This window comes from Lytechinus variegatus, chromosome 1 (assembly GCF_018143015.1).
Source record: "Lytechinus variegatus isolate NC3 chromosome 1, Lvar_3.0, whole genome shotgun sequence".
Taxonomy (NCBI): domain Eukaryota; kingdom Metazoa; phylum Echinodermata; class Echinoidea; order Temnopleuroida; family Toxopneustidae; genus Lytechinus; species Lytechinus variegatus.
In genome coordinates, this window is record NC_054740.1 from 62,582,788 (window position 1) to 62,599,452 (window position 16,665).

At 36.8% G+C, this 16,665-nt stretch overlaps 1 protein-coding gene across 1 annotated transcript; it reads left to right on the forward strand.

Annotated features, from left to right (window-relative positions):
- Window positions 1-11,883: 11,883 nt before the first annotated feature.
- Window positions 11,884-14,289, forward strand: LOC121406494 (gastrin-releasing peptide receptor-like). Its single transcript, XM_041597505.1, has one exon. The coding sequence runs from the start codon at window positions 12,012-12,014 to the stop codon at window positions 13,164-13,166; it is 1,155 nt and encodes a 384-aa protein (XP_041453439.1). The 5' UTR covers window positions 11,884-12,011; the 3' UTR covers window positions 13,167-14,289.
- Window positions 14,290-16,665: the final 2,376 nt, after the last annotated feature.

Consider the following 16,665-nt stretch of genomic DNA (forward strand, 5'->3'; position numbering starts at 1 on the left):
TCCACCAATTTACACCACTATGTACGACATAACGTCGGATGATTTATTATGCTATTAAGTTTCATAGAGTATGTAGAGTGAACACATTGGAAGTTTTTCTTTTATTGAATTCCGTTTTGACGAGTGACCAGCTAATTAAAAAGCGACTATGTGGGCCACTTGCCACCTTCGTTCAAAGCTCATATGCGTGATCCAGGTCGCTCCTTGGCGCCTGAGGGTTGCTCAGCCGTGTCGACTTGCCAAAAGGAATAAATGTTTCAGGAGGTTTAAGTAGCAGACGTTATACATTTAGCCCATTTCAATCGAAATGTTAAGTCAGGAAACAACTTTATTCAGTAAACAGGTCGTGCACAGAATTGTACGGATTTTTTTTTATCTTCGTGTCCGTAATTAATAAATCTGCCTTGTTCTTAGTTAAATTACGGTGCATTGGTCTGCCCATATGGATCACATCTTCGTGATGGCAATGTAATTTACAGCATGCAAATGGTAATCAAATTTAGGTTATTGTATGTCAAGACTCCAATGGTTTCTAATGAAGAGGTTTCTTTTATGCAAAGGCTCCATAATTGCTAATGGTCGGTTGTTTGAGATTTGCTCCTGCGACAATAAAATTTACTCCTACTGAAAATGCGTATTAACAAACACCCGAGCTTCAAACCTTATTTTAACCTGAATGCCACTCCTTACATGATTTTTAACACAGAACTCTATTATCTAACCCAAACCCTCCCATTATATCTTCAGGGAAATTAGCGTAGGCGCATTGGTCGTGAAAGCAAATGTCGCGTTACCTAAATATGTTAACTTAGTCGATATCGAAGTATATAAGTTCAAAACCGTTTCAGGTTTTAAGGGCTGCTTTTCTTTCTCATATATTTCGCATAGGCCTTTTCCCTCAAAAATAAAATTATAATGACGATAACAGTAATGAAATTACAAATGATGATCATGAATAGTGATGATGATGGTGACGGTGATGATGATGATGGTGATGACGATGATGATGATGGTGATGATGATGATGGTGATGATGATGATGGTGATGATGATGATGGTGATGATGGTGATGATGGTGATGGTGATGATGATGATGATGATGGTGATGATGATGGTGATGATGGTGATGATGATGGTGATGATGATAGGCCTAATAATAAAAATGATACCAATAGAGTGCCGATGTGATGATGTTACGACAATATTGTGATTTCTTTTAAACATTTAGTAGGGTTTCTTATATCATATCTCGGAGGGGTAAGATGAAGAATCCAAACATGCCAAATGTGATTGTTTTTCTTGGATATTTAAAATTATAATTTTCATTCGACAGCAATAATATGAAGATTAGTATTTTTTCTTCAAAGAGGGAGACCCTATCCCCTGCAATGCAGTCCATTTTATTGTATAAAATACAATTGCACAACCATTGATTAACAAGAGGTTTATTTTCAAATTGTTTACTCTCATTCTTTTTAAGTTATTATTTAACCATCGACATATCTGATGTTTATTACTAAGATGTTTGTACCGCATTTATGTGACTCAATGAGTGAGGGAGGATTTTTTTTCCAGATGGATTAGATGGAAATCTTTGATTCGTCCTCATTATGAAACCTTGCAAAGATAAGAGGAAGAAATTTTTGTGTCCTGCTTTTTACTTCATAGTGAATCTGCCTGATAATGAATTTGCACTTTATACATCAAGAGAGGCTGAACATCAAAATCTGTCTATACAGTTGATTGATAATCATGTTAGTGAGATTAAGCTTCTTGACATAACTGGTTCATTTCATTAGTGCAACATACAAATCTTAAGGATGATTTCGTAAGTTGTCATTTGAGAGTCAAAAGAGCTCTTTTATTTAAACGGTTGTAATGTTATTGCTCTTACGGCGCCAATCACGATAGTTGGCAAATGGGTCCAAGCTTCTATTTAGTCAGACATGCTTTTTGGCAACGCCGGTCATTTGAAATTTGTTAGATATTGAAAAGAAATTAAAACAGCAAGGGTCCGTTGCAGAAAAAACGTTTTTAAACGCAACTCCAAGACTAAAATGCAACATCATTTTCAACCAATGAAATTCGCGTATTAAAGACTTGCGATTGATATTTGCCGCTCTTTCTGCAATAGGCTATACTTCAAATCATGCTCAGCAGGTACATAGTCTCATTTACAGGGTGGTTCGATTGATGTTGGTAGAAAATACACACACGCACACACACGTGTTACGGCAATGAGTGTTTTCAGTTCATCCAAATTGCTTGAATAATCAAAATAGTGTTCTGTAAAAAGGGGCCAGCCGGCCGGTCTGACTAACGTTAGAATAGCGTATGGGGACACACACACCCAGCCACCCACACCTTCATATATCCCCGCACACGCACACACACAGCAGAAAGAAAGAAGGAAAACCACGGATAAAAGGAGGAACCAGTTGATGACAAAGAACGGGAGCGAACAACGAGAAAACGTACATCCCTATTGTATCCTTACATCCCTCTTGAAATTGGTCTTTGATGCATATCTTCTTTTCACGTTGAGCTGAGGACTAGGCATTATTCCTCCTGGGAGCTCGTTGCACCATCCATTAGCGGGATCATTTATCCTTCAGAGAAGCTGCAGGGGAGGAGGAGGGTGGAGGGAAGGGGGCGACAAGTGAACATGAAGACACAATATAAATAGAACAATAGAATCACATTCTGCTGAAGCATCTGCTTCAGTATGGATTTGGCGTAGGTGGATGTCGTCTTTGGGGATGATGTCTACGAATGAATTTACCAAGAAAAATTCAATATTATTAGCAGTAAGTTACGGTAAACAAATTAATTTTTTTTTCTTGCCGAGTGATTTCACAATAAAAAAAAATGAAAGGAAAATAATTATATATGTGAAACAAACAGTTTTTGTAGTAGGCTGGTGAAGTAGAGAAGGAGGCCGTGGCAGAACCGACATCAGGAGCAGTGGCAGCATGCAACAACAGAAGAAGAGTTTGAGAATGTAAAAAAGGATAAGAACAAGAAAAGATAATATAGAAGAAAAAAAGGGTTAATAATAATATGGTACAATGTGATCAATATGGTTTGACAAGAAAAAAAACACAAAAAACAATCAAGATATTGATCGATAATAAGAAAAAAAAGATAAATTGTATGGGCGAATGTTACGTTTTGCAAGTTTTATACATAGTTGGAAATATTCTAATTCTGTCTTTATCATGAAGATTTTGTCATTGAATAGTGGTCTGATGTTAATATGTTAGAGAAAATAATGTCAGAGCTATATTGTAAGGTACACATGAATCAATTCGAAGAGCGCCACCTCTTTCTCAACTATCACCGAACAGTATAACAACATCAACAACTGTTAAACAGCAGGTACATATAACACATTGTCAGCTATGACGCAGACGTGGATCTGTACAAATAGTACCCGGGCCTTTTCTTTGTTGGAAATGGTATTTTCAATACATTTACCGTGTTCTTGTACCTGTCCCCGCTGCAGTAGCGAAAGTTTCCTAATCAATTCATATCCCCTTCGATTATTTCATGTATCATGATCATCTTCCATTAAACCCATCTCCCCTGAGGGTTTATTCTGCGGTTCAGCGGTTGAAAACGGTCTTTCTTGACAACCTGGTATTGACATAACATGTTCACACGAGGATGCTGGATAAAGAGGATCTGGGGACGGGGAGTCTTCACCTTGTGTTGGATCCTGATGTGGATATCATGAAAGGATATAAACTCAATTCTGCAATTACATCTAGTATACTGTTGCATTGTGGGTATATTTCGACACCAATCATAGTGTGTTCGTTGCATCTTTTTCATGTACTGTATATACGGTGTTTTAGGCGAGTGTAGGTCTCAGATTAACTACAAGTGTATTTCGAATGAAAAATGAGGTGATTACTTTACAAATAGTGGTTTACCAAACAAACACTTAAACATATCAGTAAAAATTCAGTGATCACACACCACCGTCGTAGGACCTCTAACAGAAACAGCTATCAATTCTTCATTCTATCATGAATTTGTTTTGTTTCTTTAAAATGCCATGTGTTAAAAACAACAACAACCCAAAACCTTGATTTTTAACACGCTTTAAAAATAAGTAAAACATTACCTGGACTTTATATAAATTGAAGGGTAAATTCTATATCCGAGAACAGATACCCGATAAGTCTGCTTTATCGATCCGTCGGCATGGTAATTACGAGTAATTGAATCAGGCTATGACATCGATGTGCTCCATTTATTCCCAGAAAAATTAATGTTCCAGGCATCTGGTAAAATGTAGTCAAGGGCGACGTAACGCCTTCGCCACTTATCCACATAAATGTGATAAAAATAACGAGAAAGACACGTTCTGAACTATGATCATGATGATGATGGAATAAGTTATCACAAACTTCATGTTTAAATCATCAACACCTCACATAAAGACGACATGGAAAATAGCAATCTTAAAACACACATACTTTCAAGAGATGAAAAGTATTACAGGGAGGAGATATGACTTAAAAACTAAAATAATGTAACACACAACAACGAAGAAGGCTAGAAAGACATAAACTACACAAATATAGACCAAACAGAATAAGAGAATCATGGGAATATAATAAAAACAGGTTGAATGGAAATAGATTTCGACAGCATAAATGTTGTTGATTAATCAAATGCTAGTTTATTTCACCTCAATTTTTGTCAAGACAAGTACAGAGTAAAATACGATATATCATAACAAATTTAAAAGGTAAAATACCGACACGTAGCGGTTCGATATTATACAAATATTCAATGTTGATGAGTGCGATCGTTCCGAATATTTCACGAGTGTAAAAGTTGAAACAGTCTATTCAACGACGCGAAGAGAAGTTGAATAGACCGTTTCAACTTGCACCGAATGTAATATTCGGATGGTCGCACGATAAGTTTGAAAGTCTTACAGTTTTAACTCGAAGAAACAATAACAAGGATCTATTTTTAAATCATTAAGAGAGTAATCAATATCGGGGAAACTATCGAGATGTTCGAGTGGATGGAGGGGGTGTGGGTAATCTAACTAAATCGATAGAAGTTCCACTTATAAATTAAAAAAAAATAGTGGATGACCATGAAGTGATTACTGCGTTTTCCTCTCCAATGTCCACTTCCTTCTTGTTTTTCTCTGACTTTTGGTCATAACCTGTCATCCAGTTAAGATTGAAGTCCTCCCATCATCCCTAAAAAGGTGCAATCTAAACCAAAACTGCCCATTGACTAATAATAACCCACTTCAAATAAAAGTGACGTCAGCACAAAAGTAGGACGCAGCGTAGGAAATCGGTCGAAGTCAGGAGTTGTAAACCATTCCGGAGGTTGTCATGTCTTTTTATTTGGATTTTTAGTGAAACTAACACACGTTAGACGTCGTTTAATGCTTCCTTGTTTGATGAGTTCCATCCCATCCCCGCTTTCTTCCATGAACTTATTTAGAACTTGCCCTTCAGCTTCACTAAAACAGGACCATCAGTTATGTAGTTCGCTTTCTTTGTTTATAGGAATTTTATGGATCTCCGGTGGCGAGAAGTCACCGCTTGTTGAATTGATCCTATTCAGGAATAAACATAGGGTTATTCTATTTGCATGTTTTAATCGCCAACCACCCCTATCTTTTAACCTAACTTTTGATTTAAAAACAGAAGTAGGCCTAATTGACATAACTAGAGGCGTTAGAATACTTCCGTGAGTGGAGATGTATGAGTAGGGGCGCGGTCAAATAGGGAGATATCTTTGCAGGTAAGTTTAATCAGCACATTGCAGGACACGCTGCATTGGTTACCACGTAGAACAGCAAAGGTTACCGCGTAGAATACACATACATGACAACAACACACATTCCATCCAAACACCAAGGTTATAGTAGTTAATATTTAAGATATAAATGTAGAAAACAGATAAGAAAAAAGAAAATAGGTGACCCCAAAGAGTTTAGAAAGAAGGAACATGTGACTTTCCAAACGACATGAGAAAGTGATAAAGGATGAGAGTTCCAAGTTTCTAAAAGATTTTTTATCTACCCCAAAAGATAGATACGCAACGTGACTAAGGTTTGAATTAATCAACTTTTACTCCCCGAATTGGCAACAATTATTTTTATTAGGAAAAAATGTCATACGTTAAAGAAAAAAAAATCAAATATGAATATAGAAGGATTACAAAAATGTGAGACATCATTAAATAGTCACCAATTTGATTTTTTTTTATCACGTCAATTTAAAGATAAATTCCAGTTGTGGTAACGATCTCAAAATGACTTTTTACAGAATCCAATATAATGACCACACAAGTGTCTGTTTATATGAATAAAAAAATATGTGCCGAAGGATTCTGGAAGAAATTGTGTAATTGCTAAGAAATAAGCAAAATAAGCGCGGATTCGGGCACTTCCGTCGGGTCTTTATTCCAGCAATATAATATACACTGTCCCACGTGTGCCTATCTGTGTTGACGATCTTCAGTGTGATTGTTTTTCAGCTTAGATTTTAAGTGCAGTTTATGTAACTGTACAAGATAACTGTTTATGTAACTGTACAAGATTTAGATCGACGATGATATAGTAATACTTTAACCTTTACAGACTTTCTCATGAAATCAATGTTAACTGTAACTACTGTAATTTAGCTTTAAAGGCGTTCATTGATCAAGCTAAGATGAAAAAGCCTTTATCCGGCAACGTCAAAAACATTCTCCACTAGAAACTGTATTTTATGTAAGTATATTTTATACCATTCTAATCATAAAGAAACAAAGCAAAAAGTATCTCCTAAAGGAGTTTATCTACCTATTTAAGTAAGCTAAGAAATACCTTCATTTATATCTGGACAAAAAGTTATTGGTAATGGAAACAAAGAATTTTATTAAAGATCTGCGCATTTATACTATAAGTGATAAAAAAAATAAAGTTAAATATTGCCCTCGAAAAAAATTCGAGGGGCAAGGTCTAATCGAGAACTTGTACTTCAACGTCCATTTTCTAAGCTAATGGTAACGGAAACAAATATTTTATTAAAGAACTGCACATTCATATTATAAATCAAACTCGGTGAAATTTTGAGTTGCCATATTCCAGTTGTCCGCAAAAAAGTTTTACGTTTTGCTACGAAAAACTTTATGAAACATGCCCGTGCTGACGAAGTGTTGAAGTTGCCAGGAGCGACATTTGTGATGCAGGAGGTACTTACAGTCACAAAATATCAATTTTGAAAAAAAGAGACACGGGTTTCGTCAACTGGAAGCTTTCCTTGAATCAATCTAAAGAGACACCGAGTTTGAAGAAACTCTAGGATGAATGAAAGAACAGACGGCGACGACTTTTTGTGTTTTGTAAATTATCGTGATTTCTTTGGGGGGAAAACGGAAAAGAGATATGGGCAACTTGACGCCACACTGATAGGTCGGGAAGGCTTCTCGATTTCTTTTGGCTATTGTTTTCTCCTCGGCAAATTTCTTTTTGTTTCTAAAGATCCCACAATTTCATGATACAGATAGCACTTTCTCGCTGAAGGATGAATTCTTGAGTAATTTGAGTAACCTGTCATTTCTTATGATTTCGTCCAATACAATCTGAAATCCAATCATACACGAGCATGACAGATGAAATAATGTAAAGTCTAGAATTTTATAATTATCACCAAAGATAACAATTCAATTTTGTTAAAATGACTTTCCCAGGCCACAGAAAGGAATATATGTTACTTTGTATAATCATGTATATGCATACAAATGGGATAAAAATGGGATAAAAATGTTCTAGTCATATATAGACTTTAACATTTCATAACTCTTTCTTACTTTATAATAATCCACCATTATCTTGGAGGTTTGTTTCTTCTCTCTTTTCATTCAAATTAACTTTTGGGTAGACTTGCTCTTTCAGATTTGAGGAGACATTGTCAATTGCGAATAAAACAATAACTCAAAGATTGAGCCAAGTTTAAGACAAATTGTGTGGTCATAAGGTGACAAGGAGTTTACATCAATTTTACAGCAATTTACATTTATCTTCATTCATATAAAAAGGGTTTGCATTCTGTCATAAATTCAATAATGCATGAATAGAGTCGACTAAGGGCAGTTTTCGCTACTTAGTTGAATATAGCCGGTATACTATGGTATTGAATTCCTTGAAGAATCATAACTTCCCAATCTTATCAGATAAATTGAAAAAAGGGTCAGCCCTTACACAGAGCCCTGTGGTACGGGCATGGGTTAGAGGTAAAGGAACTGATTTAAAACCGTTTAATCACACGGTCTGTGAACGGGAAGAAAGATGGAATTCAAACAACTTGACTGCTTTACCACAAAAACTTATATTGAACATGGTAATATCATTTTATTGTTCATTAATTACAGGAGTCTGTACTCTTAGTCGTACAATTTACGTTGTTATTGTGTTTAAATCATTTTCCGAGAGTGTAGACAATCGAAGATATTCTGAAAAGTAATGAGTGGGTTGTGTTCGCGCGCGCGCGTGTGGGTGTGTATGCGTGTGTGCCAATGGGGATGAATTGCTGCAAAAAATGTTATATACAACAAAGTTTTACCAAACCATTTTTACTACATTCTTTGGTCCAATAAATACACTGTTCAATTATTCGAGTACATGCAGTTGACATGGTCGACGTATTTTGTTTTTATACTATTATCCTTAATAAGGCAATAAGGGGGTGGGGGCGGGGACCAAATCACACGATAACCCAGAGAAATGTGTTGGGGGATGGATGGCACGTGACAAATTAAATCTCATCTTTCGTTCGATTCGTTAAATATCCCCTACCTCGGAGAATATTACTGCTTCTTTCCCATTCTTAGCCATCCAAATTAAACTTAATATTGAGAACTTTTTTTTCTTTAATTCTTTAATGAAAACGTTGGTAACCCCAAGTTCTGTGATATTTTCATGCATGATAAAAAGATTATTGAAGATAAATGCCTTGCCTAAGGGCTAAAGTGCCGTGCCCAGGGATCGAACTCGGACTTCAATGTTTCAAATCAGGCACCTTACATCACTCTTGGCCACAGTGATTACCGATTCTGTTCACGAAGAAGTGGTTTGAGCATCGATATAGAGGAATAATTGCATGGGAATAAGAATTCTTACTCACTCTGTCCTTAAGATATACAGCTTAAGCCATTTCCATCATGACGTGAGGAAGAGGGTTTACGATACATTACCGAAGTAATAATCGTTAAGGATATCCCCAGTGATACATCGGTACGCTTCGACCAGTTTCTTTTTAATTGTCTGGATGAACCAACTGTTTGTGATCCGAGATGGCCTCAGAACACTCTGGTAAAGAGTCACAGTCAAAAGAAATATCATTATTTGTTAATCGTTATTTGTTCGTTAGTTTAGAAACAGTTTGAATCTATATATTTTCTTAATTGTCATCCGGTGAATCTAGATGGTTCTGTCATTAAAAATTGCAGTATGTGTTATCACTCCATCCACACCGGCGTGTGAGTTTTAAATTGTTGACCGTCTTGTCTTATACTTAAAAAACCGCGGTACTTGATTTCAAAATGATTTCAAATATAATTTTCACAATGCTGAGACCCTCACGAACTGGAGTAAGGTTCAAGCGCTTAATCTCGTGCACTTTCCTGATACCATGAATACAAAGAGACAAAGTTATACAGGAGGTATGGTTCAGGTGATATTAATTTAGAATGCATTGCCCCTATCGTTTCTAGTGTTAAATTGATTCCCCTCGTATCTATTTTGCTGGAATTAGATATCTCTCTCAACCATTGGTTATTGATGTTACACCTATCCCATGCCGCCCATTCAGAACATTGTCGGTGAGGGGCTATTACTATTCACCCAACTCATATAATTCGTATTTTCGAAGTATCATACCGAATTGGATCGAGACGTGATGCGGGAAGTAAAATAGGCTTCATAATAATTGGCGCTGCACGATGGATCCTTTTCAATAGATAATTTTTACCCCGTCATCCGGATATTTCTCGGCGGCATTGACCAGGTCAGATGGGATGGTAAATGAGCCTTTCCTTGTTATGGATATTTTAAAAATAGTTTTTAGAAATCTATGTTGGGCTGTTTATCAGCTTTGTTACGGATGGAAATTGGAAATACCGTGGGCTGGACGATAAGAATTAATGATTTTAAAGAATTGAAATGGGCGGGGTGCTTAGATGCCACGTTGAAATCTTAAACATCATTTCTTAAAACCACTGCATACACTGTAAACATATTTTTAACTAACCCAGGGAGCGCCGGCCCGCGTAGCGGGCCGGCGCCCAGGAGCTCACCGTGTATTTACCCATACTCACGGGACAAGGGTAGATTATGGTCAAAATATATGGCAAGATAAATTATGAAAACAGAAATTATGCACTTACCACGATTATATGGATGAAGGTCTAACGAGTGGCAGTTTTCCTGACATCTGGGCACAGACTGGAACCTCAAAAAACGGAAAGTTCTCTCCTTCTACCCCCGTTTCGATCGGCCATTTTGTTACAATTCATAACAAAAATGGCCGAGTTCCCTGGGTTAATTTTTAATCAGATTTTAACCAGCACGAGGGTAACTATGTGTCCAACGAATTTGGGGAAGTATAATACCCCATGCGGGAAGCATATTCTCCAGTAAGTTTAAAAAATAAGCAGCAACTACATGTACTTCAGAATGGGCTAAATTAAATATTCATCACACTGGATAGATAAAAGTGCCCAAAAGAAACACCCAATGTTGGTTGGATAAATAATTACCATCATGAAGCAAAATGTTACAGGGCGGACCTAAGATAGTTGTTGTGTTATTAAATGAATTCAGTTATTCTAACTTCATCAGTAAGATGGGTAAATGATGAATTTATAATATGACATACACATTGATCTTAAAATCAATGATGCAATTACACGATAGAGGCAAACTTATATGTCTGCAGATGTTTATATTAATATCTAAGACAGTAGGTGTATGGAAGACATTTACGTTTCCTCATGTCAAGTGTGCATCTAGAGTATACGAGTTACCATGATATATAAATCATGTACATTCACTATTCATTTTATGAACTTAAGAAATAATAGGATATTCTGGGGAAAAAAGCCAACAAAAAGTCCTCCTAAAGTCCAGTTTCAATACTATTCGTAGAAAATGGAGATGTTGGCTCGGGGATAATACTTAAGCTTGATCATGTCAATCTCGGGTATTGGGAGAACACAAAGCCGCGTGCAAAATGCTTTTAAATGAAATTTTCTCTCCAAGGCGGCATCCGATTATTTACCCATATGCTTTGTGATTATTCGACGTCATGTTTACAACATCAAGCGATCATTTTCTAGTTATCTCTCACCGTTCAACTAAACAATTTTGCTTGCTAAACTTTCAAACAGTTTTTTTCCCTCTTTTTTTTCTTTGCAGGTCTCTTGGCAGCATCGCAGACAGAATTACGCTTGGGAATCAGGAGGATGGTGTGCTTGGAGCCGCTTGACGCCGCCAGCCTGCTCGAAGAACCTTATTTATACCCCGACTTCCGACTGCAACTGGGAGCTACTTGCACGGAGTTGTTCCCCATCTTCGAAAACTAAAAGATTCAGATTCGATGCATGTTGACATGTTGCTCTTATAAAAACCAGCGTATAAGGCAATGGGGCTTCGTGGTAAATAAAGAGTTGTATATAGATGATATTCTGGACCAGTACAGTCTAATTGATTTCATTCATATAGTAACATCGAAAAACATCAAAAAACATTCTAGCCTCTCAGTATTGCAACAGTCACCGGACGTAACATATTTTTTTTTCTCGATTAACTTGAGATATATTATCTCACGTTGTATATCTCAGTGAATCCTTTGTTACTTGACAATTGATAAGTGTTAAATAACCATTAACACGTTTTAGCTCTTAAAAGAGTATCGAGCAGACATAAGGCTGGAAAACAAAGCATTTCGCAGTGGATGAATATCGTGTAAAATCTTGGTTTAGCCATGGATTCGATGGATGACTTCAGCAGCTTTTCCAGTGACAACAACACTAATATGACCAACAACTGGGATGTGTGGTGTAGCATGGTCGATTACGACTATCTTGCCAGCGTCATCTTCATATGCATCGTCATGTTCATGGGGACAATCGCCAATATCGGACTCCTAGCAATTACGTGCCTCAACAAATCCCTGAGGACTCCTTCAAACATCTTCCTCATCAATGTTATTGTTGGGGACCTGATATATATCCTGATGCGCGGACCTGTATACGTCAACAAACTCCTAGGTCCACTTTGCTGGAACCACGGACTAGTGGCCTGCAAGATGCATACCTACTTCGAGACGGTGGCCCAGTACGTCTGCATTTTGTCACTGACAGCGTTGAGCATCGAGCGTTACATGGCTGTCGTTCGGGGTCTAGAGTCTCGACAGATCAACAGCAGAACTGTCAAGGTTGTGGGTGTTCTGGTCACGTGGATCGTAGCTCTTGTCTTGGCCATTCCTATGGCTCTGATGTCCTATATCCTCGATATAATGCCAATATGCAGCACTGTCCGCATGGGTAAAATAGAAGGACAACTGTTTGACTTGTATAGCTTCTTTACCATGTACTTCGTACCGTTGCTCGTGATCAGTACCCTCTATGTCTCCATCGCTGTGACACTCTACAAGAGCAGTCACACCATGCTTAACAATACCAGGCAGGATGCAAATAATAGGAGGCAGACGTCCCAAAGACGTCGCCTTGCCATGATATTTGTTCTAATCACCGTATCGTTTGCCATATTTTGGATGCCATATTTCATCCATCGCCTATACAAACACGTGATGTTTAGCCTTGGCAGCGACAAGCCACACAGCATCATCTTTGAACAGATATCTGCCATCTCCGCGCTCTTGAACGCGTGCCTCGACCCGTACATCGTCTTCGCGATGAGCACGGTCTACCGTAAAATCCTGTCCAAATGCTGCCAAAAGCAGAGCAGTTACTGCTGCGAAAAGAGTGAGAATTTGAACATGAACAACCACAACCGAGGCAATAACTACCATCGACCAAGTGTTACGTTGTTCACGTCGTTGAGGTCACCTCAAAGTACTTTCGTGGCACTGAAAAGAAATTCACCTTCAACCGTGAACTCGGATACGGCTCTGTAGCGAAAGTACTCGAACGTCAACTTATTAGGGTGTTGACTTAAGATCTTAAAAGTGATGGAGATTATGTGCATCATGTTACATGCGATTTACATCCAGAGCTTATGATGGTTTTTTCAAATATTTCAGAGTGTATGAATTGATAGATAAGGACCAATACGAGTTATACCTGTTGAAAAACAGTTATGGATTTATAATTTTCGCAGCCTTAGCAACTGCAAAAGACGAAAATGACACGGATAAGGACAAGAGTGGATTATCAAGACCTAGTGCAAGGAATGAGTCTAGTGAAATCTGCATGCAACTTTGACTATGTCAAATCTTGTTTAGACTAGATAAATCTATTCGAATTATGATAAATTTGACATAGAAGAGGTATATAAAACATGTTTTGCATAATCTGGTTTAACAATTTGCTTCGACTTGGGCGGATATTCCACTAATGTAAGGTTGACTTATGCAAGTTGTTTTGATCATGTTTACATTGTCCATAGGTAATATCACATTTGCAAATTTCAATACAGGATCCATCGCTGGTCATATAACTATTGACATTGATGATTAAAGAAAAGAAAGTTTGTTAACGGACCTGGTTCTAATAGTGTCCCGGATCATTTAATGTTCTGAAATCAATTCTACGGCTTGTTATGGTGACACCTTCATTACTGTCGCTCGAAACATGTTAAGACCGCATTTTGAAAACCCTATGACATTTGTATCAATATCACGTGGTAGAAACCACACGTGGATGGACATCAAAATATCTTAATGCTACAGTGTAAAAGATAATATTGTGTCAATAATGCGTCACGAAGGAAACATAAACTTGAAAGATTTAAGCTATGGAGATAATAACTACATGTTTAACGTTGCAAACGGCCAATGTCATAATGTGACACTGCTAAGGTTGTTAATGTGTCAAATCAAGAGCACCTGAACTTGTTACGATGGTTGAAAATATAAAAAAACATTGCACAAGACTCATATTTGCCGCCGAAAGCTCGTTCTTCTTTGGCATAATTTTAGAAAACAGTCAACGCACGAATGTCCTGTACGTTTTATTCAGGCAATGGGGTGGGGGTCTGAACCGGGACTAAAAACGTCTTTAAAAAACACCGAAAATGTATTGAAAAGACCCGTCAAATCAAAATGGTCAGCTGGGAGGCATGACAAAATTGCAAATGTGTCGTTTGTCCAGAGTCCAGGACGAAACTGCTGCTATGATTCATATTTTTTTTACTTAGTCTTCTTAGTTGCCATTCTTTGTCATGAAGGTCATTTAAGAACACATTTTCTATGTTCTTCAAAGCGTTCTGCGTCCCTTTGCGAAAACTTCCTATTATTTGAAAAGAGGAGTTTGTGATTATCTGCCACGGATTTTACAAACAAACGAAGCAAAGACGATGTTTCGGAATTTCTCTGTACAAAGTTTGAGAATTTTGCGGCGAGCAATATTTCGGCAACTTTCATCTCATTATTTTCGATCGCTTTCAAAGCATGACGCTACAGCATTCGCTACGGAAGTACTTTCACAACATGGATCTTACTGCGAAATATTTGTTTGCATATATTGCTGACTAAACATGCTGTCAAATTATAACCTGTTGGAAAGTAGATTAGCATTACTATTCTAATTATGGCTTTGTATTCGCCTGTACTAATTGTGTGATTGATCTTAGTGTGTACTTAAAATGTATAGCTACGTATCTAAATAATTCAGGGTGTTTAAATATCTTTAACGATGTGTACAAATTACTATTGTTACTAGATAATATGTGCAGTACTAGGCATCGGATGTGCATTTGCAAGTAATATAAAGAAAACCTTTTTGAATGTCGATTTGAGCAGTAATACATATTTTATATCATAAAATTTGATTTATTTTGTTGAAACAGAAAAGAAATGTGTGTACTACACTAGTATTGTTATCGTGATATCAATTACATAAAATCTGATCGTAACTGTAAATAATTGTTTATTGTTAGACTCTCCCATGAAGTCTCTTACGATACGATTTGTTTTTTTCTTCCGTGTGTGTTTAGTTCCATTTATAGTCAGAACTCACCAACTGCTCGTCCATGTTCTATTTTTAGGGGGTCGAGGAGTGTTTTTTTTTTCAAAATTCTGTGAAAAGCAAAAAAAAAAAACATTTTGCGGCACATTTTTTCGAGAATTAGAAAAAAGGTACCACTTCAATAATAAACTCCATAACCCCCTTGACGCCGCAAGGAATAGGGCCCCAACATTTTTTTCCAAATTTTTCTAATGTCTTTTTTACAATGGGGTAGGATGGGAGGATGGCCCCTCTTGATCTGCTACTTAGGCTTATGGTTCTTGCATAGTTCGCTTCTCTCAATGGAGCCCAGGTCAGGGGAGTGTTTCATGATGAGTTTTATCAACAAAGTTGCTCTCAGCCAATCAGATGCAAGGATTCCCAGTAGCTTATAACATTTGTCGGTGAAAATCACTGACTATTGCTTCATGAAACACTCCCCAGTTCTACTTGTTTTATCATTCCTCGGAGGATCATTTGTACACCTGTTTTGGTATTCATAAAACTAAAGGCTATATATACTTATGAAAGAATTGGGATGAAACACTGATATAATAATGCATGATATATCGGATATATGTGATTGTCTGTCATATCTTTCATATTTGATTTGCAGGCTATTTGTGAAAATTAGATATAACCAAACCAAAAGTTGTGAGGACGTCCAAGATGACACTTTTATTTTATTAATGTTGAACTCCCCTTTAATCAACAGAGAATACCAAATATATTATTATTGCCGACCATAATTTCTCAATTTTCTTGCTTGAATTCATGGGCCCTAAATGTTATGATAACAATGACAACAGCAACAACAACATTAATATTAATAATGATAATAATAATATTAATAATAATACTAATAATCATATTCAACGTTATATCGCATGAATTACTGCCTCCCTATTTCCCCTGCACTGTCATAGCTTCCAATAAACATCTTATTATATTTTTTTTGGCTTTGACATTTATTGGTAAGATGTTGCAAAATTGTTATTTCCTCTTAGTTGTGAATTCTAATTTTTCACTCGGTAATTGTCGAATTTGGGATTCTCCATTTCACTGAAATAAACATAGACTATGTTTTTCAGACCTGTTTGTCAAAAGTTAAAAGTTGAAAATTAAATTGAAAATTTAAAGTGTCTGTAAAGCTGATTGAAATCGCTAAAGATTTCAAACTAAGATCCTTATTGATTGATAGTTGCTGAATTGGACCATATGCGCATAATCATAATGATTTTGATTGATCATGCCATTTTCGGAATTAGTTTTTATCTTCTGTTTTTCGGGGGCACATAGCAGTTGTGAATAAAAAAATATATATAATAAATTTGACAAGGTCTTTTTTTTTTAAGATGACGTTGTCATCTAACCTTCTATTCGTCACTTCGATGCATACAGGGGCGAAGCCAGGAATATCTTTTATGGGGATAGAGGGGGCAAAGCGAC

Coding starts and splice junctions, on each gene's coding strand:
- LOC121406494 (XM_041597505.1), top strand. CDS start 12,012: ATGGATTCGATGGATGACTTCAGCAGCTTTTCCAGTGACAACAACACT.